Here is a 24,868-nt window from a genome sequence, read left to right as displayed (position 1 = left end):
AATTTTTTTAAAGATAATATAAATATCAAGAAAACTGAAATCTAAAATACATCAACTAGGTCCTTTGTACTTTATATTTACACAATGATTCTGACTGGGAAAGGTGAATGGGGAGTCTCTGGGGCTTAGGTGGTCTTCTCAGGCCAGATGTCCCCTACAGAGAATAGAACTGAAGAGGCAAGGGTCCTCTCCCCACTGCTCTCTGCTATTCCCTTTTGCTTTATTCTGAAGCATTTCTGAATAATAAATGCAAACTAGGTTTGAATATAAAAAGCTTAATGACCACCCCAATTCAGGATTGTGTATCATTATAGGAAACCAGGCACAGAGAGGATGGGAATTACCCCTCATCTCCAGGGATCTGTGAGGGAAGTCAAAGATCACACAGAAAAGTCATTTGTGACCTCTAGGCCAAGGCACGGCTGGTGTAAGCTCATCAGCTAAATGAGGGCATTTGACCAGATGGTGGGTTACATTCCATCTAAGCGGGGAAGGCCAGTGTCTAGGCTCTGGTCTTTCAGGCTGCGAGGACCTGCCCTCTCTGCTAGGGCAGATGCAGGAAGGAAAGTTTATCATATTGTGGATCTGACTTCCTGATATAAAAAGTAACTATGGTGGGATTAAGGTAGGTCAATAAAATTACAAAACTTTCTGTACTTGTGGGATAAATTAATTTTCAAAAGTTGGAAATTTATGTATGCTGTAAAACTGTGGCCAACTCCAGTCTTAAATAAACCAGACTTTCCTGCAGGGATATAAAATTGGGAGAGTCAGTCCCGGTGAGTTACTTTTCAAGTTCCAGGGGCCCATGTCCTGCATCCACAATGCCTCTCCATTGTACAGTTTCTCCCAGGTCACCTGGGTAAGTGCATTTCTTGTCTCATGGAGGCTCTGAAATGTCTCTTAAAAAAGAAAGCATCAAGAAATTATGATTCAGGGACTTGAAACCCTAACGTTACAGGCAAAGCCTCATTTTTGCGGAATATAAAGCACTCGGTCTCTTCCACTTCTAAGAGCTCGTTGAGAGAAGCCACCACGAGGTCGTGTTCCTGCAGCATTTCCGGGTAGCGGGACACAGCTCGTTCGATCCTGGCTGAACGCCTCACGGGTGTGATCAGCTTCATGTCCTGCACCTCTGGCATCCCATTTATCCTAAGAGAGCAAGAGGTGCATTCAAAACCTTGTAACTCCTTTCAAAATTCTACTTATTATTTTTTTCTTATTCTCTAATAAAACATGAGAGAATCTCAACGTTGGCTGATACAAGAGATGTGTCTAGGGCAGCTCTCATCCTAAGACGGACGTTCCCTGAATGTTAGAATGAACTGGGTGGAGTCCATCTGTTGTCAGATGGTGTCAGCAGAGGGATTTCCTTGAATGAAGTGCTAAGTGTGGTTTTGTTTGAAGTCAACTACTTGGCAGTTGGTGTTTGTTTATTCCATAAACTTCCACAGAATTGACATCCTTTGGGGAAATTGGGCCTAACACCAAAAGAGGCTGGACTAAAGAATTCAAGACACTTTCTAGCTTTGACAGTACATTATCCAAAAACATCTTTTAAAATGTGCACCAAACCACAGATGGAGATTGGAGCAAATTGGGCATCTTCCTGGTAAGGGCTTTAATACATTCCTATAATAGCCTGAAAGACAAGCTGCAGAGACTTTCCACGGAGTGAATCCTGGCCACAGGAAACAAAATCACAGATTACATTTAGTCTTATAAAACTCATGGCCAGTCTGCTGAAAATGTTCCTAAAAATTCCTGAGCCAGTGAGAGGTGGCTTTCACATCAGCAGCTTAACTTCATCCACCCATGAGCGGAGTATAGTGGGGAAATGACACATCTGAGAGAGGTGTTTAGAGTGGAAGAAGCTCACCTGTGCTCCCCAGGAAAGTAAGACAAAGAACTGTGGTCTTGGTGCTTTTGTTTGAAATTTTCCTTTCAAGAGCATGAACAATGACACTGATACCCTGACACAGTTCCTTAAATTATTACACATTCTGTCTTAAACTTCCACTTGTTTCAAAACCAAACACTTGATACATGAGCAGCCTCTAACTAGTACAGTCCTGACCGCCCTCCTTGTTCTTACAGGCTATTCATGGCCCCTTCCTTCCCATAGCTCCAGAGGTTGCCCTTGCTTAGCAATTTGTGCAGTACCCCCACTCCTGACCCCCAGGAAAGGTGGGTGGGATCTGCCATTGCAGGACAAAAGAGGGTGAAGGGGGAGGACCGATTTCAGGAGGAAGGGGTGACTCCACTCCAACACCCCTCCTGAGTCTGGCAGCTCCTTCCTCACAGGAAGGTCAGATCTCCTTGGAGGTGCGGTGGTGGGGTGGCGTGTGTCCAGAGAAAGGACTTCTCCCTGGCATGGGTTCCACCCCTCCCCTTCCCCTCTTTCCCTTAACACCAAAGATGGATTAGATCACCTAGTCCTCATATGAGGCAGAAGTATTCATATCACTATTCTGCTGGTATTCCAGATCTTCAGAGGAAAAGCTGACAACTGGACTTAATTTAGACCTGTGAACACAAAAGCTTTACAGCGTGCTTACCGAGGGATTGGGGCGATCTGTAATTTGATACCAGGATGACCATCCTGTTCTGACTTTGTTATTTGGGGTGTTACTGACATCTGTTCAATCTCTTTGGGGGAAAGGCAAGATGCTCCAGATTCTGTCTTCTTGGCCAGCTCTTCTACTGATGTTATATTAGTTTCAGCAACTAAGGAGTTAGAGATAATTCCTATGTATATAAGGTCAAAAGGAAAGACTTAGCAATTTAATACTGAAGCTAAAAAAATCAATACAGTGAAACAGGAATATCTCCGTGACTTCTTAGTGATCCTTATGGATTCCATATGCTAAATAAAGAGTAACTGATTTGGAGTGGGACTTACAACTAGTTTTTCCCACTAAGCCTTGTAGTAATATGCTGCTGCATTAAGCCTCCTCCTAACCAGTCCTCCACACAGCCTTTGGGCCTGTGAGAATGGATCCCTGCTACCCTTTCAATATTCTGAATACATCCCCAGTCTTATTCATTCTTGAAGGAGCTCCCCTAGTGACTAACCATTGGCCTCTTACACTCATTCCACACCTTGGGTCAATTCTCCTAACTCATTAGGGTTAACCCACTTGACCTTCTGATCCCCTTGGACCCAGGGATGACCATATGGCTCTCACCTTGGACGCAGGTGTAAATGTCTTGTGTTAACACAATGTACATCACAGCCTAACCACCATAGCAACCAAAATAAAGGGAAGGAAATTTGACTGAGACAGATAGATATACTATGGCTGGAGGCTGAGACCCCAAGAGAGGCCAACAGGTGGAAAAAGGCATGAATTCCTGTCTCTCTCGCTCTCTTTTTTTAATCCTTTAAAGAACACTGCCATATATTATAAACAAATACCTGAATTGTAGCATTGTTCTCAGTAAGGGTACCATTGAGTATATATATACTACAACCTTATTCCTAAAAGTAATGGGTTAGTTGGCTGTAATTCCACATGGCTTGATTGTTCCCCAAAGTTCAATCTACTCTTAATGGAAAAAGATTTGTCACCTTTTAAGATTATAAAAGTAATCCATTCTATTTTCTCAAGGTGTCTTCCCCCCAACCCTGTTCATATCACAAATATAATTATATATATTGTAATTATATTGTATATATAATGTGCCACTCGCTTTATTTGGCACATTTTTCACAGAAGAATTCTCTAAAGGTTTTGACCAATGACAGCAATTGTCTATGTGAAATGATTCCTGAGATGGCTATGTTTTAAAGGTAGAACATGAATTTGGATGTATCCAGGTTGGTGGGCATGTACCAATTAAACACATAACTTAAACTAAAGTACCTCTCCTCTCTGGCTCAGTCTCTCCTGGTAAAGAACCTCTTGTCTTCTCTCCAAGGAAGCAAGTCACCCTGGTCCAGGATGCTCTGGTGGGAACCCTTTGTTTGGTGTTGGAGCAGTATATTTACTTGTAATAATAGAAATCAATCAGCTGATGATGAAAGCTGAAAGGTCCACACCAGGGAAACCAAGAAGCAAGAGGCATTTCAGTGAACTTAAAATTCTTCTTTCCCTATATGTGTTCCTCAGTGACCTTTACTTGAGTAACTAGAGGGAATGAATTTAAATACAAAATAGCAGTACCTTCTGTGGTTCTGTTTCGGTCTTGCAAAATATTAAGGACAACTTCTCGCAACTCTTGTATTGGCTAGAAGGAAGAAAATACACGAATGGTATATTAAAAACATTCATGGAAAAAATGACCCAAGGAATTTATGATGTTGTTTAACATCAAATGACTTTTTATAACAAGAATGTTTCCCTTTTTAATCGCTTGTCTAACTATAAGTAACATTTAAAAGGCTTCAGTTTTAGCTTTACAGGAAAAATAAAGAAAGAGAAAAAATATTGGTTTAAATGCTGGCATGCCTGACTTTAATGAAGAGATGAATTCATGGAACGTTGTCTATAATAAAATTTCTTTAAATCAAATTGGGTTTCTTATTGACTGACATGATCCCATCAAAGATGTATTCCCATACCAAGATTCTAATCCAAAGACACAGAACTAAGCTATACAGAAAATCTGATATATGTTTTCAGTGTTGTCTTAACTGAATTTTTGTTTTTATCATGAAAGTCATATGTCAATACACACAACTGAACAATAGGTCAAAGTTAAAAAGGAAAACTACCCATAATCCCATCATCTAAATATAACCTTTAGTTAGCATTTTAGACAATTTTCCCCCAGCTTTTCCTTTCATTCTTTTATTTGGTAACATAATATAAAAAAACACTAAACTAAAAGCTATCACAGAAAAGTAATTTTCTGATAAAATTATCTGAGATAGTCTTCCTTTTCTTCCCCTCCTTCCTTTTTAAAGTATGTAAACAATGTCATGAAACAGAACATCACAAACGAACTATACTTTCTCATAGGAAAACAGTATTTGGAGGCTGGTCTTCCTGACCTGGGAGCCTGTATCAAATAAATAACAGATATAAACTGAAAATAGAGCATAAAAGCAAAGCTGTCTATACATTTTTACAAAAGCTAAAATGCTTAAGCTAAACGCTTAAGGAAATGGGAATAAATGTACAGAATACATTGCAAAGCATCTTAATTATATAAAACACTCATTAAGTGTATATTTTCATATGCTTCTGGTTAAAGATGATAGATTGAGTACACAAATATGCCTAATCCCTCTTGAAACTCTTCTGAAATTATTTTAAAAGGGGGTTAAAAGGAGGCAATAGCCACAGAGAATAGAGGGAATGGCAACAAGAATGTAGAAGGAAGAGGTAACCAGCTTGACCAACGAAAGAGTCAAATTCTATGCTGGCAGTTTGGCTGAGAAAGAATCTGATTCAACCCCAAAGCCTCTGAAAGGCTCAGGAATTGCTGGAGGGCTCTAGAACATCTGTCAAAAAGCAGTCACACCTGGGAATTGCCTGGCAGTTCAGGGATTAGGACTTGGTGCTTTCACTGCCAGGCCTGGATTCCATCCCTGGTCAGGGAAGATCCTGAAAGCTGGTGGTTTGGCCAGTCAATAAAAACAATCAGACCTCCAAATCCACCCTGCATCCCTGAACTCCAGGCAGACTGGTGGCTCTGTTCCGCCCACCTTCACCCCAACAGGGCAGCAGGCACATATGCTCCAAGTCTCTGGGTGATGTCATGCAAGACTGAGGGTGGGGGTGTCTGCTGAGAAAAGGGATACATGAAAGTTTCCACACTGAAGGTTGAGACTCCCAGCTCCCTTTTCCCCAATAAGGGGAACTGGTAGCCCAGTTCCTGGTTCTCAGGAAGGAGGATGAATGAGCCTTCTTCAGAGAATATGACCAGCCTTAGAAGAAAGACCAGAAGATACTGATATTGAGGGTTCTTCAATCAGCTGACTCAGCCAGATCACTCTGTGGTAAAGCCTCATCTGTGACCAGAGTTTTTAATAAGTTTTTCAAACCTACTTCATACACATACAAATAGTCCAGTTTCACCAGCATCTGAGTAGAGCCTCTAAGGAACAATAGGGAATACAACCAAACAAACACCCCATTCTTCCTTCAAAAAAAGGAGATGAGAGAAGAAAAAGCACTGGAGAAGAGTCAGGCAGTGCAGGAAGAAAAGGTAACTTGATAGTTCTGGTGAAAGGAGATCCCAGAAGGACAACTGATAACGATGGGGGTGAAGAACCACCAGTTGGCCACTCACGCAACCAGAGAAAGCCCAGCACTGCAGCAGTGAAGACCTAGCATAGCCAAAGGAAAAAAAAAAAAAGAAGAATAACCCAAGGAAAAGAAATCAACAGAATGTAATGTTTTGAAAGTATTGAAAAATATAATTATAGAAGAGTTTGGAAATACTAAGCAAAGGGAAAACAAGAAAATAATTTCAGGAAAATTAGAAAACCATACTTAAAAGGCAAAGTAACCACAGTATGTACTACATGGATCAGTGTATACGTCTCACCTATTTATGACAATGTAAGCTCTGGACAGTGATCAGAATGTCTGCATGATTCTAATGGAAATATGGAGGACAGTGAAGTCTACAGGGGTGATGGGGTGTCTGTGTGTGTATGCTGGGGATCTGTGCAGATGTGTGTGAAAAAGAGGGTTAGATCCTCATCCTGCAGAGTTAGAAGTCTACAAATCATGTCTAAAGATAAAAAAATCAAGAAGTAGGGCGGGAGGAGCGGCAGCGGCCAGGCTACTCAGCTTCGCGAAGGCTCTCAGCGGGCCGCGGCCCTCAGGCACCCGGCTCTCGCCCGCCCCGCCGCCACGATGCCCAAGAGGAAGGTCAGCTCCGCCGAGGGGGCGGCGAAGGAGGAGCCCACGAGGAGATCGGCGAGGTTGTCAGCAAAACCGGCTCCTGCAAAAGTGGAAACGAAGCCAAAAAAGGCGGCGGGAAAGGATAAATCTTCAGACAAAAAAGTGCAAACAAAAGGGAAAAGAGGAGCAAAGGGAAAACAGGCGGAAGTGGCCAACCAAGAGACTAAAGAAGACTTGCCTGCAGAAAATGGAGAGACTAAAAACGAGGAGAGCCCAGCCTCTGATGAAGCAGAAGAGAAAGAAGCCAAGTCTGATTAACAACCACACACTCAGTCCTGTCAGTGGTCCCTGTTTCCCTTCTTGTACAATCCAGAGGAATATTTTTATCAACTAGTTTGTAAATGCAAGTTTTTTAGTAGCTCTAGAAACATTTTTAAAAAGGAGGGAATCCCACCTCATCCCATTTTTTAAGTGTAAATGCTTTTTTTTAAGAGGTGAAATCATTTGCTGGTTGTTTATTTTTTGGTACAACCAGAAAATAGTGGGATATTGGATATGGGAGGCTTTGATTGTCTTGGGTGTCAGCTTAACATTCCATAGATGGGGGGTAGCTTTTATATCCTATAATACAAAAGTATACTAAATGGCAGTTTGGAGTCAGTTGTGCATTTAATGTCTTGAACACTTTAAATTACTTCTCTTCTCATATTGTTTTGGTAGAATTATTTCCTACAGCAAACCACTTTTTGATCTTGGCTCTCCTGGTCAGAATTTTGTGCACTATACTATAACATCTTTGGTCGTGGTAGTCCAGTTTTCCTAGTAACTTGGTTAATGTGCTGTGAACGATTGACAGTTTGGGTATGTAGTGTATATGATATTAAATTGTGAATCAGTGGGACTTATGATGTAACAACATATCAATATTTGAAGATATTGGTACTTGATATCCTGTTAAGGAAAGTTTGCTCCAAATTTTAAGCTGGAAAGTCACTGGAATAACTGTTAAGAATCACAACTACATGATATTTTAGATTTCTGGTATGTATGTGAAGAATTGTGTACAAATTGAAATGTCTGTGTAGTGATCCTCAAAACAACCAATAAAATCTCAGTTATAAAAGAAAAAAAAAATCAAGAAGTAGTAATACTAGCACATTATCTGAAATTATCAAGGTAACAAAATACTCAGTTTGTTGTCAGTGGGAAATGGGAGGGAAGGAAAATAGGCCTTATGGTATAGACTTTATCAAACTATTTAAACTATGACCATGTAAAACTCTGATTTTGAACAATCATGGAAAAGGTATGGTAGAATATACAATGACATAGAAAGTGATATTATTGGGAAAAGAGTTTTAAGACTATTTGATGCAGTCTTTGTTAAATTATATAGAGACAGTGGTTTTACTAGGTTTTAGAATTACAAGTTACTTCATGAAATGGCCTTGAATGATTGATCTATGGATATTGATGTGTTGGGTTTAATATATTTTTTAGGTTCTTTACGGTGAGGTATGATTTTCTAAGTATTGGATATTGATGTTATACTATAATTTTCTATGCTGTTGCTTTCCAAAAGTGCACATTTCTACAATGAGCGTTAAGTGAGACATATTCACTTGACAAGAAAGTGACTCTATTTGTTTACATGTGACACTATTTCCTAGAAAATAAATATTTTAATTAAAATGTTCACAAAGGACATATTGTACTTCATATTTTGCATACAACTTTATGAAGTAAATTAGAACCTTTATCATTACATTATATAACTGCCATTTTGCAAACAACAGAGAACTCATATGAAAGAGGAGTTTTAAGAAGTCACCCACTCAAGACAGATACTTACTGTGGCCCCATTTCTAATGGCCTCTTCGTAGAGCCCAATAACATCAAAGGTGCCTTTGCCTGCCAACAACTTTGCTTTGCAGATCCAAAATTTAGCAAATTTTTCAGCCTCAGGAATACTGGACAAAATGGCAAATACTTCATTAGAAAGTACACCCTGGAAAAAAAGAAAAATACCCAGAGGTAATTGTTACTGTCTTGCGGTTATTTTCACATCTCTTAATACTTACCATAGCAGGTTTGCAGAAATCAGTCTGATAAGTGTTTTTGTTTTTAACTAAAAATATTCAATTTTATTGAAGTAGTTTATATAAAAAAATGCACCTATTTAAATAGTTTCAAAGAGTTTTTGCACTGATCATTAAATTTTAAGAGTTGAGACCAAATAGAAAAATGTTTATCATAGCTCAAAGTAAGAAATTGTTCTACCTGTTTATGCAAAACCAAAACCAAACCAAACCCTAGAGTAATCAACCTTCCATGTATTTTTTACATAGTCATAATAATGCGAACACTGAATAGTGACCAGAATTTCTGCTTAACAGAAGCGTAAGGATGCAGGTGTGAAAGGGTCATGGATGTACATGCGTATGTGTTGGGGATCCATGCAGGTATATGTGTGTGTGTGTGTGTGTGTGTGTGTGTGTGTATGTGTGTGTCGCTCAGTCGTGTCCGACTCTTTGCAGGTATATATAAAGAAGGTTAAACCACATACAAAGGAACTTTATAATGGCTTCATAGGTTTGGACCCTTTCTGCCTTGTACCAAGAGCAGCACAGTGACATGGACTAGAAGGAAAACGGGAGCTACTATGCTCACACTGAACCAAGTAGCACCTCCTACTCTTCCTGAGATGGGAAAGACAAAGGGGTAAGCTCATGGTCAAGAATCACTAATGTCTGAGGAAACCAACACTGCATGAAAGAGGCATAAAACTCAACAACCAGAAGACCGAACACTGGTGCAAACAGCTGAGGGCGCAAAGAGGAATACATTTTAAGAGTGTTGTAGTCAATATCTTCAGAGTCATAAGAAAATACTGCCACCATAAAAGTAGAATCAGTGTTATGAAAAAGAATCAATAGATGGGCAGAACAATGGCACTGCTGAAGAATAAATCAGTGAGCTGAAAATCCAGCTGTGGAATTCTTCTAGAACCCAGTGAAACAGAACAAAGAAATGAAGTATATAAAAGAGTTGTAGAGGACACATCTATACTCTATATTGGATATATTTATTAGATACATCTATATTGGATACATTCCAATATCCATGTAATAGAATTTCTTCAAAGACACAGAGAAAGAACAAAGCTGAACGTGCACTGCAGTTATAGAAGAAAATTCCCAAGGACGGAACAGAGAAACAAGTGTTCAGACTGTAAGGTCCCCAGAGAGCTAAGCAAGATGGATGAAAAAAGATCCATACTTAGAAAACCAAGGATAAAAAGAAAATCTTAAATTCTTCCAGAGAGGGAAAAAAGACCCAAGATTACCTACAGAGAAATGAGAGATTGACATGAGACTTTAATAAATCAACAATTCCAGATGCAAGAAAGAAAATGAAACAATAACTTTCAAATCTTCCAGGAAAAACCATCTGAATTTAGAAATTTCCCCCAGTCAAACTATGAATTCAACATGAAGATGAAATGATGACATTTTTATAAGCATAACAACTCAGAAAGTTTACCATTCAAAAACCATAAAGTTATTAGTGAATGAACTTTAGAATTCAACTGGAAGACTTGAAACAAAAATAGCCACAAGAAGAATATGATATATAATTGCACACCATGTTTGAACTCATACTTAGCACTTTCTTTTGTGAGTTCAATTTATATGCTTTCTTTATGAAATAAAAACTGGATCAAACAAAGACATGAAGAAAAATAAACCAAAAAATACTGCATGTAAATTGAGTTACTAAATAAAATGGCAGAAATAAAGCTAAACATATATGTAATTACAATAAATGTACATGGGCTAAATGCACTTTTTAAAAGCAGAGAGTTTTCCATATTTTGTTAGAGAAATTAAACTAGGTATTCATATGAGACATACCTTTAAAAATAGAGAGATAGGGAAAGATTTACCAGACAAATTGTAACAACAACAAAGCAGGTGTAGCAAGATTAATATCAGACAAAAGAAAAATCAGAGCAAGTCATGAATCTTTATGCACTTAACAACATAACTTTGAAAAATAGAAAGTAAACACTGATAGACAAAGTGACATTATGAAATCACAGTGCCAGTAAAAGACTTTGGTATATTTTTTTCAGAGAGCAAAAAAAAAAAAGCAAGTAAATGAACAAAAAAATAATTGTGCTATTTAAAATTTCTAAGTTTGATCTAATGGATATCCATGTAGAATTTTCTATTCAACCGAGAATACATACACTTTTCAAACACTTTTGGAACATTCACCAAGGCTAATCAGACATTAAGATCAGAAAGAAAATTTCAACAAATTCCATCATAGGCTACATTCACCAACCACAAAGCAGTATAATTAAAAATTGACAGACAAGTAGCCAGAAAAACAAAAACAAACAAAAAAAACCCAACACCAAGAAAACCAACTACATATCTGGAAGTTAAAAGATACTCTTCTAAGGTAACTTCTGGGTTGAAGACCTCAAAATGGAAATATCAAACTAGCAACAAACGAGAACGTGTCAGTTATTGAACTTCAGTGTCTTAGCTCTAAACCCACCTTTTATCCTCTGCTTTGTTGTACAGAATTCTCTAAGTCTATAAATCACTTTCTGTTTTGACAGCAGTTCCTTGATGGGTTCCGCCAGTGTGGGGCAGGAGAGGAAGGCTGCAGGCTGGAGAAGAGGGGACTTCCTCTTTCTCGTTTGCTTTCATCACCCCACTAACGGTCCTTCACTCTGGCAGCAGCAGTTGGTTCTAGCCTCTACCTTTTTTACCCTGGCATGCACGGATCCTGCCTCACTGTGCTCCTTCGGAGGCAAAAGCCCCAACTGGGTAGTTAGCATCCTTTTCTCCAGGTCTGAATCCCAGCCCCATAGGGCCCCTCCTGCAGTTCCTGTGGTACCAGCATCCTAAGAGCTGGAGTCCCATTTACACCAGAGTTTGTCTCTCCCAGCTTCTAGGTTCTGACGTCCCCAACCTCTCTCTGTTCCCATAGACCCAGTGGATGTTGCTAGCTGCTTCCTGCAGTTATTGCCACTGTTACTGAGATCCATTTCTGCTGTCAGTTCTGTGTGTGGTACCCCTCTCTCCTTTGATGATTCCCTTATCATTTCTGTGCACACAGGCTCACAGAATACTTTACAGGCAGCATCTGTGCCTCTTTGTGATGTGTCCATGGAGTCAGAAGGGACTGGGCATTTTTGACCCTCAAGGGCAGCCATTAATCAATGACCATGGAATGACTAATGCCACAGTTTCCTTGCCCCGATCAGGACAGCTCTGAGAGATGAGACCTGCGCTGTCTCTGGAGCTCCCAGGTGCTGCAGTGACCCTCCATGAACTCTGCTTGAGACCACACCCTGCCTGCCCTCTTTCCCCTCTGGTCCCATATCCCCAACTCCCCTCCCAGTTGTCCCTTGGAGCCTCTTCCTAGTAAACTACTTCCACACAAATTCTCCTCGTAGGGTCTGATTCCAGGGAACTCACATAAGACTGTGAAAGTGATCTTCATATTACATTCTTTCTACTGAGATTTCTTGTGCTTCTGTTTTCCTGACTTGACTCTTAACTGATATGAAACATTACCTAGTCAAACCTGAAGGATAAGACCAAAGCTAAATTTGGAGGCTAGGCCTTGCCTTTTGACTATAGCTTCATCTCCAAATGTCAAATGTGAACTCTTTGGACCTTGATACACAAAGAAGGCAAAGTTCCTTTTGGATCATTCTGGATCCAGACTGCTTGGGTTAATTTCCCAACTTCTCTGGGCTTCAGCTTCATTTATAAAGTGAATATAGTAATAGTTGTTATGATAATTGTATGAGATAATATAAATGAAGTGCTTAGAACAGTACCTGGCATACCAGGAGCCATTATTTAAGTATGTATATTATTATTACTATCACTCCTCCCTGTTAAAAGGAGTAGCTAAATTTCTGCTTAGACAGAGGTTGTCTCCCCGAAACTATACTTAAGAAAAGTGTTTAAAAACCCTAAGACTTGGCAAAGCTTTGGAAGATTATCGTTCTCACTCACCCTTTCAATGAGCTGCAGACATTCTGTCAGAGTGCTGTTAATTTTATTGGACAGTTCCAGTTGTGCTTTCTTTTCTTCCTCTTCTTTTTCCATACTCTTCCAGAATGAAATATTCATTTCCTCTATTATTTTTCTTTTTGTTTTAAGCTCCATAGGAGGCCGTTTATAGATTTTCCCCTTAGATTTCCGCCATTCTTCCAATTGTTTCCTGTTATACAATTAAAACAGGGAACGGGTTTAGGGTTTTTTTCTGGTACATGGTTTTAAGATTCTAAAGTACGATGAGCATAGATTAGCATTGCACACCTTCAACTGCAAAATCGGGAGAATGTTTTAAAAACAAGTTACTAATTGTTACGGAGGCACTGGTTGCTCCCACCCTTCAGAAGGGCAGATGCCAGATGGAGTACTAGGAATACAACATGTGGTTAGCATCTCCATCTTCAAATTCCTTAATTTCCTGATTGTTATTCAGTCGCTAAGTCATGTCTGACTCTTTGCGACCCAGACTGCAGCATGCCAGGCTTCCTTGTCCTTCACTATCTCAATAATTCCCTGATTATTCTTCAATATTATTCCCTGAAAATTTTTATTTCACCTGTATGCTACTTCTGACAATTGCTTTCTCAAGACATCCCTCCAGCTTCGAGATCACTAACTCAGCACTCCATTTCTCTTCTCATAAGCTCTGTATCTGCCACTCAACCAGATGTACCAAACCTATATTCTGCCCTCAGTAGGGTCTTGGCCACTCAAAGTGACCCACTTGGCCCAGTTCCTTAACCCTCTCCTGATGACACAGGACCCCTGCTCCCCCTAACAGGGTCAATAATTTCAGGGCTCCTTTCTTAGGTAGCTAGTCTCTGATGGCACCAAGTCCTAGGCCTCACCCTCCCCACACTGTTCACACTCTGCACCCCTGCTTTGAGGCAGTCCACAGACTACTCTTGGGGGTGGCACCAAAATATGAGGATCCAAGCATCTGCATATAGGCTCTTCAGCTTCTTTAAATCACAACTACACTTTTATGACTCACAAATGTACATTTCAGCCCAGATCATTCCCTAGGGCCCCAAACTTTGTAAAACCCTCTGCCTAATTGATATCTGTTACTTGATGTCTGGCAGGTATTTAAAATTTAATATCGTCCAAAACAAAGCTCTTGATTTTCATCTCTAAATCTTTTCCCAAAGAGCCTTCCCTACATTGGTAAATACTATCCCAACTTACCCAGCTGCTAGGGCCTAAAACTAGGAGTTGTCGTGAGTAGTCCTTTCTTTCCTTGCATCTGACACATCATCGTATAGTCAGTACTGCTTCTGTCCCCACTGCTACCATTCTTGGTCCAGTGCACCATCACCTTCCGCCTGGAATGCTGCAGCAAGCCTCCTAAGTCCCCTCCTTGCTTCCACTCTAATCCTTTTCAGATTTATCCTGTGCACAGCTGCTGGTGATCTTTACAACGTAAACCAGAGTCACTGCCAGGAACTTCTCATGGCTCTTGGTATAAAATTCAAAATGTTCTCCATGGCCAGAGGCGCAGAGCAATGTGCCCCCTGCCTACTCCTCCAGACTCACGTCTCACCACTCTCCTGCTCGCTCCCCGCCATCCAGGAGCCCTGGCTTCCTTCCAGTCACCTGACCCAAGCTCATTCCTGTCTCAGGGCCTTGCACTATCAGTCTTTGGTCCTCTACTCAAATGAAACCTCCTTGAAGGGGTAATTTTCTGTAATTAATCTTATTTAATCAATGTGTTGGTTTTCTATTAATATCTTCTGTACTGGAAAGCAAGGTCTGTGAAGATGGAAACCTTGGATGGCCAAGTGCCTAGCATGGTGTTTGGAACACACTAAGTGTTTAATTACTGTAAAATTCACCTTTTCTGGCACACAGTCCTGTGCATGTCGACAAATGCATGAATATCATGTCACTGTGACTATACTCAAGATATAACACCCTTAAAGATTCCCTGATACTTCTTGGTGGTCAGCCATGCCACCCACATCCAGGTCCCAGCAATCATGGATCTGTTTGCTGTCCTTACCGTTTTGCTTTTGCCAGAAAATCAACAACTATTAACACTCTTAGAATTTGCCTTTTCTAAAGTCAACTCATTCCCAGGACTTGAAAGCCGTAGATTTATTATTCTAGTACTTTCCATATACACACCAGAAAAAAACTGTTCCCTAAAAGTAGACTGTGACCGTGTGCACACCACTGTATCTCTCAGTGCCTGACACATTGTAGGTGCTGAAGGAACACTCCAAGAATGAGTGAAGATCTATTCCCTCTAAGGACTCCTCCTTTTTTGGTCATCAACAATGGCCAATTGTAATCAGACTATCTTATGATCCACTGTAGGTTATGTGGTCTAGACTGTGAGATCCAGGGTAGGGACCCTGACCTCCTTGTTCACCAGCTCTAGGTCTTTGCATTCAGTTTTCTCTCTATTAAGAAGACCTGTCTTTCTTCTGGTTACTGTCATTTTCCCAGCCCAGTTGTCACTGTTGAAAGTACCTCCCCTGACCCTTCTATTTGAAAAAATCATCCCGGCCTCCCTTTCTCAATCACCTCACCCTGAATCAAGTTGTTTATTTTCTGTTTCTTCAGGGGGCAGAGAGCTTGTCAGTTGTGCTCAGGGCTGTATTAGAAAATAAATCCTGCCCTCACTTCACTCTGCTACACCTTTTAGCTACCATCTTATTTTATGTGGTCCTTTCACCCTTGCCAAGAATCTCCTTATTTTCTACTCCAACCAAGTGTACCAAGGTGCTTCTCCTGGGATGTTCAACACATCATGAGAATATATATGGTCCTGTGCAGAAAATGTATGAAACCCTTTGGCTCAGTTTCAAGCATCACCTATGTTAATGCCTGAGGTCCTGATTTCTACCATCTGAACTCTATGTGAACTGCTTACTTCTTTCTGCTTCAGTTTACTTTCCAAGAAACTTGGCCTGCTCAGACTCATAGAAGCTTCCTGCTCCTTCTTCCCTGATAACCTTTCTGGCTTTACGCACTAGTTGGCTTGATGAAGGATTACCATCTCTGCACTTCCTATCTATGCAAGTTCACTACTCTGGCTCCTCCCACCCTGCCTGTTCTGTCCCCGTGGGGCACTTCCTGCATGAATAGTCTACCTCTGCAACCCCTACTTCTTGGTCAACTATTTTGCTTGAATTTCTTTTTTAAAAAAGAAATTAAAAAGAAAAAAATTAAAAGGAAAATAAAAAATAAATTATTTTAAGCATACAGGAGATTACAGAGAACAATCTCCACCGAGCTCTGTCAAACCTTAATATTTGCTTTGAATTTTTAAGAGTTATAGCTAAAAATTACCCAGGAGCCATTATTTATGACCCATTTCCTGACTTTAGCTCTCTTGATGGTCAATTTGCCTAGCCATCTCAATTTGCAAAACTCTGGAATTAAAATTAAGTACCTTCGATCCTCTGCTGCGATCTTCTGACGTGGATTAGTTTGGGTCCCATCTGGGACTCCTCTTCTACTTACGGTTGGGCCACCAGCTTGAATCCGGGGAGCTGTCTTGTTTAGAAAACAATTCTGGGGAGGAGCGCCTTTGAACTTGGAGTCCAGAGTCTGTGCTCTTTGCTGACAGCTGTTGTTGCATTTATTCCCAGTGGCTCCATTTGCTCTGATGCTAGGGGTGCTTGGAATGACGGAGTTAAAGCTGCCAACAGTCAAATTTGGCCTTTGGCTTATGGCTTTTGATTTCTGCAGTGCATATGATGTCCGAGGTCTACAACAAGCCTGAGTGGGTTTATGATCTTGCTTAATGTTTGGGTGTCTGTGGTTACATCCTCCTTGAAGTGCACTGGGGTGCGTACTGGGTTTGCTGTGTTTTACTTTCTGCTCAGTAACAGTGTATGGCTGTAACTTAGTTTCATTTGGTCTTTCATACTTACCTCTATTAACCTTTACAGCCTTTATGTCCTTAACCACTGTTTTCTTTGTGGCTTGAGATCTATTAAGTGTCTGGACAAAGTGAGAGGGAAGGATTTTGGGGGGTTTCCCCCCTGGTCTTATAAGGTCTGCTCCTCTAGAGAGTTGCTGAGACTTCCCTGGTGGAACCCTGGTTTGTGTTTCTTCAACAAATGGTTTCCTAACTCTCTGTGTCAGAGCAGCACCGTTCCCTGAGCTTTTGCCCAAGACTTCTCCGGTAGGAGCCAAAGCGCTTTTAGTTTGATTCGTTTTGGGCTTATTTATGGTCCAGGATTCAGGATTTGGCTTCCTTTCAGAGTCTGGTAAGTCTTGGGGCAAGTTCTCTTTATTCATCTCCTTTAGACAGCCACCCAGGGATTCATTTTCAACATGCATATTGTCCACAGGGTCTGTACGTTTAGCAGTTCTTTGATCTGTTACCTGCTGCTTTGTAGTTTTCAGTTCCGGTATATTAAGTGATCCCATGGTTTCTCTTGGCTGTTCTCCATCAGTGGACGATCCAAATCCATGCAGCTGTTGACTATTGCCAGGAGGCTTACCGTTTGGGTTAGAAGAAACACTTTCTGAAGTGAGCCTTTTGCCTAGTTTTGGTGGCTCCAACTTTGGCCTCTGAGACCTGGTGATATTGGCAGGTCCGGACTGCAGTTTAATGCTGATGGATCTTGTAGCTTTGACTGGCAAGGCAACATGGTTGGTAACATCCTTTTTGGGTCCAATAGTCTAAAAAGACAAATAAAGGTAAAAACATTAGTCCATTGTTTTTAACGTAAGAAAAAAAAACAACTAGTTATTTTGTTTATAACTTAAGAAAATAGATCCTGACAAAACAAAGACTCACTAATAGATGACTTTTATAACTTGAGTTCCTATTAGAAATATATTAGAATCCTTTAGCTTGATAGAATTAAGCAGAATTTCTGGAATTCCAGAAAGATACATACATAATAAACTTATGTTAGGGTACCTCCTGAGTTCCTCCTCATACTTTGTTTTTTGTTTTGGTTGCATCAAGAGGCAAGTGAGATCTTAGTTCCGTGACTAGGGATCAAACCCGCGTACCCAGCAGAGGAAGTGCGGAGTCTTATTAACCTCTGAATCATCAGGGAAGTCCCTTCCTAGTACTTTCTATTGCTACACTAATTCTCTTAAAACAACACTGTCTTTGAAAGGTCAGAGTGTCACTTAAGGAACACTGTCTCATCCTGGAGACTAGTGGTATGGAGTGGTGGGAGATGCTGGCAGGCCTGAGATACTTTGAGACAGCTCTGAATAAGCATCAAATGTCTCAGTAGAAAGTGAGTCATATTTGTGAAGTTAGGACAGGGTTTTAAGGTTAGATTCTACATTATTCATAAGTAAATACTTCAGTCATGTGACTTAATTTTTGATAAGAAAGGGAGGACTAGGTAGCAGAAAACTGAAAACTAGGGAGGGGTGTTTAGAATTAATATGGTAAATAACAGGAACAGGCCACTGAGGATTCTACAGCATCCACATTGAAAGCAATTACTTAGAAAGGAGAATTTGTCAGAGATTTACTGACTATCTAGAGAAAGATATGTCAGTGCTAGAGCTATGACTTTCTGTTTTTGGTTTGGTAATATGATGAATAATTACTATGTAAGTTTCATGAATGTGTAACTAGAACCACTTGGCATTAAGGGCAAAGACTAATTTCTACTTACAGATTTAGAAGGCAGAGGATTTGGGCAATTATTCCTGGCTTTCAGGTAAGGCCTAAAAAAGATGAAATAAGATTAATTCTTAGTATAGAAGAATCAGCAAGGCTTGGGAGTACAGTGATTAAAAATATTAAAAATTATTGTGGTTATAATTATAAATCATTAGAATTTCCATGTGGCTAAAAAATTAAAAAATTATAATTAATAAAAAGTCTCCTTATCATCCTTTCCTTAGTCCTATTATTCCACTCCTTGGTGATCATGACCACTCTTACCTATTTTATTTCTGTGATCCTTTCATAGATGTCCTATGCATAGATACAACATTCTAACAATATTAATAAAATATGTTTTCTTCATATCTGCATAGTCTTACTCATTTAAACATCATTCCCTGAACATTGCAATGTGCCAGGCACTATAGATTCAATGCCAAATAAGATAAATGCTTCTTTAAAAATCGTGTTTGTTTTCTGAGTCTGTTTTGCAAATAAACTCATTTGTATTAAATCAGCTATACTTCAACTTAAAATAAAAAAACTTGCTTGTTTTTTAAGTGTCTTCAACTAGTTAATTTTTAGGTGAGGAAAGCGATATAAATAAAAGAACATAGAGGCACACATGAAAACTAGTGAGACAGAAAACTTAAAAAAAAAAAGATAGATAAGTAGAAGAGAATTTAGATTCAAACTTCACAGATCATAAACTGCCAAACAGGAACTTTGATCAAGACTTGATATTTGTTTCTCTGGTCTTGGATGCACATCCCAGGAGGGCAGGGACTGCTTTGTTTTGGTAAGCACCTTATCTCTAGAACCAAGAGTGACTGATACATTATAGGTATTAAGTAAATTGTTGAATAAATGAATTAAGTTTATTTATTTAATCAAGGAAATCATGTCAAGTAAAAACTCAAAGTAAAAGAAGGCAAGAATATACAATGGAGAAAAGACAGCCTCTTTATTTTTGTTTTTTTTCCAGAGTTAGTTTTATTTTATTTATTTATTTTTTCCATTTATTTTTGTTAGTTGGAGGCTAATTACTTTACAATATTGTAGTGGTTTTTGCCATACATTGACATGAATCAGCCATGGATTTACATGTGTTCCCCATCCTGACCCCCCCTCCTACCTCCCTCTCCATCCCATCCCTCTGGGTCTTCCCAGTGCACCAGCCCTGAGCACTTGTCTCATGCATCCAACCTGGGCTGGTGATCTGTTTCATCCTTGATAGTCTACTTGTTTCAATGCTGTTCTCTCTGAATATCCCACCCTCGCCTTCTCCCATAGAGTCTAAAAGTCTGTTCTGTACATCTGTGTCTCTTTTTCTGTTTTGTATATAGGGTTATCATTACCATCTTTTTAAATTCCATATATATGCATTAGTATACTGTATTGGTCTTTATCTTTCTGGCTTACTTCACTCTGTATAATGGGCTCCAGTTTCATCCATCTCATTAGAACTGATTCAAATGAATTCTTTTTTTTTGTTGTTGTTTTTATTTATTTATTTATTTTTTTAATTAGTTGGAGGCTAATTACTTCACAACATTTCAGTGGGTTTTGTCATACATTGATATGAATCAGCCATAGATTTACACGTATTCCCCATCCCGATCCCCCCTCCCACCTCCCTCTCCACCTGATTCCTCTGGGTCTTCCCAGTGCACCAGGCCTGAGAACTTGTCTCATGCACCCAACCTGGGCTGGTGATCTGTTTCACCATAGATAGTATACATGCTGTTCTTTTGAAATATCCCACCCTCACCTTCTCCCACAGAGTTCATAAGTCTGTTCTGTATTTCTGTGTCTCTTTTTCTGTTTTGCATATAGGGTTATCATTACCATCTTTTTAAATTCCATATATATGCATTAGTATACTGTATTGGTCTTTATCTTTCTGGCTTACTTCACTCTGTATAATGGGCTCCAGTTTCATCCATCTCATTAGGACTGGTTCAAATGAATTCTTTTTAACGGCTGAGTAATATTCCATGGTGTATATGTACCACAGCTTCCTTATCCATTCATCTGCTGATGGGCATCTAGGTTGCTTCCATGTCCTGGCTATTATAAACAGTGCTGTGATGAACACTGGGGTGCACGTGTCTCTTTCAGATCTGGTTTCCTCAGTGTGTATGCCCAGGAGTGGTATTGCTGGGTCATATGGCAGTTCTATTTCCAGTTTTTTAAGGACTCTCCACACTGTTCTCCATAGCGGCTGTATTAGTTTGCTTTCCCACCAACAGTGTAAGAGGGTTCCCTTTTCTCCACACCCTCTCCAGCATTTATTGCTTGTAGAGTTTTGGATAGCAGCCATCCTGACTGGTGTGTAATGGTACCTCACTGAGGTTTTGATTTGCATTTCTCTGATAATGAGTGATGTTGAGCATCTTTTCATGTGTTTGTTAGCCATCTGTATGTCTTCTTTGGAGAAATGTCTGTTTAGATCTTTGGCCCATTTTTTGATTGGGTCATTTATTTTTCTGGAATTGAGCTGCAGGAGTTGCTTATATATTTTTGAGATTAATCCTTTGTCTGTTGCTTCATTTGCTATTATTTTCTCCCATTCTGAAGGCTGTCTTTTCACCTTGCTTATAGTTTCCTTTGTTGTGCAAAAGCTTTTAAGTTTCATTAGGTCCCATTTGTTTATTTTTGCTTTTATTTCCAATATTCTTGGAGGTGGGTCATAGAGGATCTTGCTGTGATTTATGTTGGAGAGTGTTTTGCCTATGTTCTCCTCTAGGAGTTTTATAGTTTCTGATCTTACACTTAGATCTTTAATCCATTTTGAGTTTATTTTTGTGTATGGTGTTAGAAAGTGTTCTAGTTTCATCCTTTTTATAAGTGGTTGACCAGCACCATTTGTTAAAGAGGTTGTCTTTTTTCCATTGTATATTCTTGCCTCCTTTGTCGAAGATAAGGTGTCCATAGGTATGTGGATTTATCTCTGGGCTTTCTATTTTGTTCCATTGATCTATATTTTAAGACAGCCTCTTTAATAAGTGGTACTGGGAAAACTGGACAACTACATGTAAAAGAATGAAATTAGAACACTTCCTAACACTACACACAAAAATAAACTCAAAGGGACTTCCTTGGCGGTCCATCGGTTAAAACTCTGCTTCCAATGCAGGGGGCATGGGTACAATTCCTGGTTGGGGGATCTAAGATCCCATATGCCATATGGCTCAGCGAAAAAAAGAAAAAGAAAAAAACTCAAAATTGGATTAAAGATCTAAATTTAAGGCCAGAAACTAATAAACTCTTAGAGGAAAACACAGGCAGAATACTCTTCGACATAAATTTCAACAAGATCCTTTTTGACCCACCTCCTGAAGTAATGGAAATAAAAATAAACAAATGGGACCTAACTAAACTTAAAAGCTCTGGCACTGCAAGGGAAACTACAAACAAGATGAAAAACTCAAAGTAAAAGGAAGCTAAAACAAAGGCTGAAAGCCAGCTTTGTAAAAATTCATTTTCAACTAAAAATTTAGCAACACGCTGGGGAGAAAAACATATCAGTGCTAAGGTAAGTGTGGTGACACCATTGAGATGACAAGATGTTGACAAAAGATAAAAGTGAGGCCATCATATTCTGTTCACCTCCACAGTCAGTGCTAAGAGGAAGACCCAACCATACTCTCAGGCTAGAGGATGGGGATGTGCAGTTTACAGAGGAGGGATTATATAACTGGCTCTCATTTTAGAAAGCAGCACCAGGACCAGGACCATCCCTCTCCCAGCAAACAAAGCAGAGATGGGAGAAGCTTCCAGCATTGTAGGTGCTACTGTAGACCCTTCTCTCTCACCTTGGGAGACTCACAATAATAATGCTTTAATCTTTGCCAACATTTTTATCACGCCTGCACCAAAATGCCCTTTTTGAATAATCCTAGGATCTTAATACAGTCTGAGCAGACTGCAAACAAACAGGTTATGTTTTGGCAGAGCTTTAAATTGCCATTAGCAACCAGGGCAACAGAACTTGCATAACTGTGGGAGACAGACTCACTTGGTGTTTTGGCACTTCAGTTTTCCCTTGGCTGCTAGGTACTCCTGCAGCTTTCTCTGCCGCTCTTCTGCAAAACAGGCAAGCAAACAACAGAATTTTAGCTCAAGATTTTAACAAGCTCACTTATATTCTAAAAGAAGGCACTTTTCTGTATTGATTTTGGTGTTGGACCATAATGTTTTAAAGTCCCTAGCACTACAGACTTGCCTCCAGGTTCACATCCACATTGACAATAAAATTTGTATGTCTCATTTTATGCTAAGCTCTTTACACTTACATTACTTCCTTTAATCTGCAAAAAAAATCCTATAAGGTATTTTACAGTCTGAAATTTAAACATGGATAAAGGCTATACAGGGAATTTCCTGGTGGCTCAAGCAGTAAAGAATTTGCCTGCCAATGCAGGAGATCCTGGTTTGATCCCTGGGTCAGGAGGATCCCCGGGAGAAGGAACTGGCAACCCACTGCAGTATTCTTGCCTGGGAAATCCTATGGACAGAGGAGCTTGGCGGGCTACCATCCATGGGGTCACAAGAGTCAGACATGACTTAGCAATTAAACAACAACAAAATGGTATACAAAGCCAGACTTTGAAACCAGGTTTATTCAACCCAGAGCCCTTGCTCAGAGCCACTGTTCTCAGCTACAACCTATCAAGCTTTGCATGAAGAAATGCTATTACTGGCCCACCTGAGCTGGTGAGCTCAGGGCTTGTTTTATTAATCCCTTCTGACAGGAATGATGATTTTTGCCCACAAACCCTTTCTTTTGGAATGAAGGACAAAATAGGCTAGGCTGGAGGTTCATCGCAAACATCTATCCATATAGTGACTTTCTTTCTAAGCAAGCCATCTGTGAGGGGATGAAAAGTCAGTATTTCTCTCTTCGAGAACTTTCAACCTGGTAATGGTGATAAAAGCGGGTCAAAAAAAGAACTATGGGAGTCCAGAGCAGGAACTGAGTGAGGGGAGTGGGCGATTGGAAAAGGCTAAAATTAAGATGGTCGTGGCACTGAAAAAGACCTTTGGGAGTCTCTTGGACATCACGGAGGTCAAACCAGTCAATTCTAAGGGAAATCAACCCTGAATAATCATTGGAAGGACTGATGCTGAAGCTAAAGCTCCAATACTCTGGTCACCTGATGCAAAGAACCAACTCATTGGAAAAGACCCTGATGCTGGGAAACATGGAAGGAAGGAGGAGAAGAGGACAACAGAGGACGAGATGGTTGGATGGCAACACCAACTCAATAGACATGAGTTTGAGTAAACTCCAGGAGACAGTGAAGGACAGGGAAGCCTGGCGTGCTGCAGTCCATGGGGTCGCAAAGGGTCAGACATGCCTTAACGGCCAAACAAAAAGAACAGCTATAGAGGGCGCAAAACAACTCAATCTCATTTAAACTGAGTTGCGCTGTGTTTTGATATCTGGTTCTGATCCTTCCCCAGGAGACAGCTGTGTCGAGAGGACTGACGGAGTTGAGAGATGTGGCTGGAATCCCAGTTCTATGATGTCTAGCCAGTTAGCAAACCTTGCTGTTGCTGAGCAGATAAAATGGGGCAGAAATGCCCATTTTTAAGGGCTGTTGTGTAAAATGCCTAAGACAGTGCCTGGGCCCTGGGAGACAGTCGACAGGTATTGTTGCAGAAATTAAAACATTGTGCATTTTGACAGGTGACAGATATCTGAGCGGGAATATTTAAAAAGTCAACAAAGGGCTCCAGACACATTTAGGAAGTCAGGGAGCCCAGGACCCTCAGCATCGATGCAGATTTAACCCATCAGCTTCCAGGGCGCGTGTGTTGCAAGAAGACCTCCGAGTCTGGGTGAGACCCGCTTTGACAGCTGTCACAGTCAGCTTGGGCGGGCGGCGTAGCCCCGAGGGCCACACCCCGGCTCCTCCTGAAGCCAAATCTGGGCCGCTGGAGCGCTTGGCTTTCCACTGGTTGTGCGATCTCGGGCAAGGACCCTCGGTTCTTTCCCAAACGAGGTGACAGTGGCAGCTTTTTGCAGAGCTGCTGCGGGACTCTTTGGGAGGGTGCCTGGGAGGCGTGGCCCCGCGCACAGCCTCCCAGAACCCCAGCCGCGTTTTCTCACCGAGGCCTGGAGCGTGGGCTTGAGTCAGCCCCCGCTGAACCAAAAACGCCCACGGGGAGACAGAGGCAGGCAGGCAAGCGATCGGGTCACTTCCGCAGAAAGGACTCGCCCGGGGTCCTCCCTTCGTCCCCGCCCGTAATACACAGCTGCTGGAGGTCATACTTACCAGCAGCGGCGGAGAGTCCAGGCCGCACCATGATTCTCAAACGACAGTTTTTCTTCAAAGGCCGCGCCTGGAGCGAAAGCCGGAGCGCCGCGCTTG

The 24,868-nt window shown here is 40.6% G+C and overlaps 2 protein-coding genes across 3 annotated transcripts; one reads left to right on the top strand and one right to left on the bottom strand.

Annotated features, from left to right (window-relative positions):
* Positions 1 to 47: 47 nt before the first annotated feature.
* On the bottom strand, positions 48 to 24,868 carry CKAP2L (cytoskeleton associated protein 2 like). 2 transcript variants are annotated; one of them, XM_061155321.1, is made up of 9 exons: positions 24,773 to 24,868; positions 22,510 to 22,576; positions 18,496 to 18,547; positions 16,290 to 17,530; positions 12,848 to 13,055; positions 8,653 to 8,808; positions 4,167 to 4,230; positions 2,559 to 2,748; positions 48 to 1,152 (listed from the first exon to the last, which is right to left on the bottom strand). In XM_061155321.1, the coding sequence occupies exons 1-9, from the start codon at positions 24,801 to 24,803 to the stop codon at positions 927 to 929; spliced, it is 2,235 nt and encodes a 744-aa protein (XP_061011304.1). In that variant the 5' UTR covers positions 24,804 to 24,868; the 3' UTR covers positions 48 to 926. The 2 variants fall into 2 exon arrangements, with proteins under 2 accessions (XP_061011304.1, XP_061011305.1); XM_061155322.1 differs by having other exon boundaries at positions 2,559 to 2,727.
* Positions 6,620 to 7,467, top strand: LOC133064841 (non-histone chromosomal protein HMG-14-like). The gene has a single exon (XM_061155323.1). It carries the CDS (start codon positions 6,813 to 6,815, stop codon positions 7,116 to 7,118), a length of 306 nt encoding a protein of 101 aa, XP_061011306.1. The 5' UTR covers positions 6,620 to 6,812; the 3' UTR covers positions 7,119 to 7,467.

Source organism: Dama dama, chromosome 11, assembly GCF_033118175.1.
Source record: "Dama dama isolate Ldn47 chromosome 11, ASM3311817v1, whole genome shotgun sequence".
Taxonomy (NCBI): Eukaryota; Metazoa; Chordata; class Mammalia; order Artiodactyla; family Cervidae; genus Dama; species Dama dama.
The sequence above is the reverse complement of the archived record's forward strand: the minus strand, read 5'-3'. Positions and strand labels throughout refer to the sequence as shown.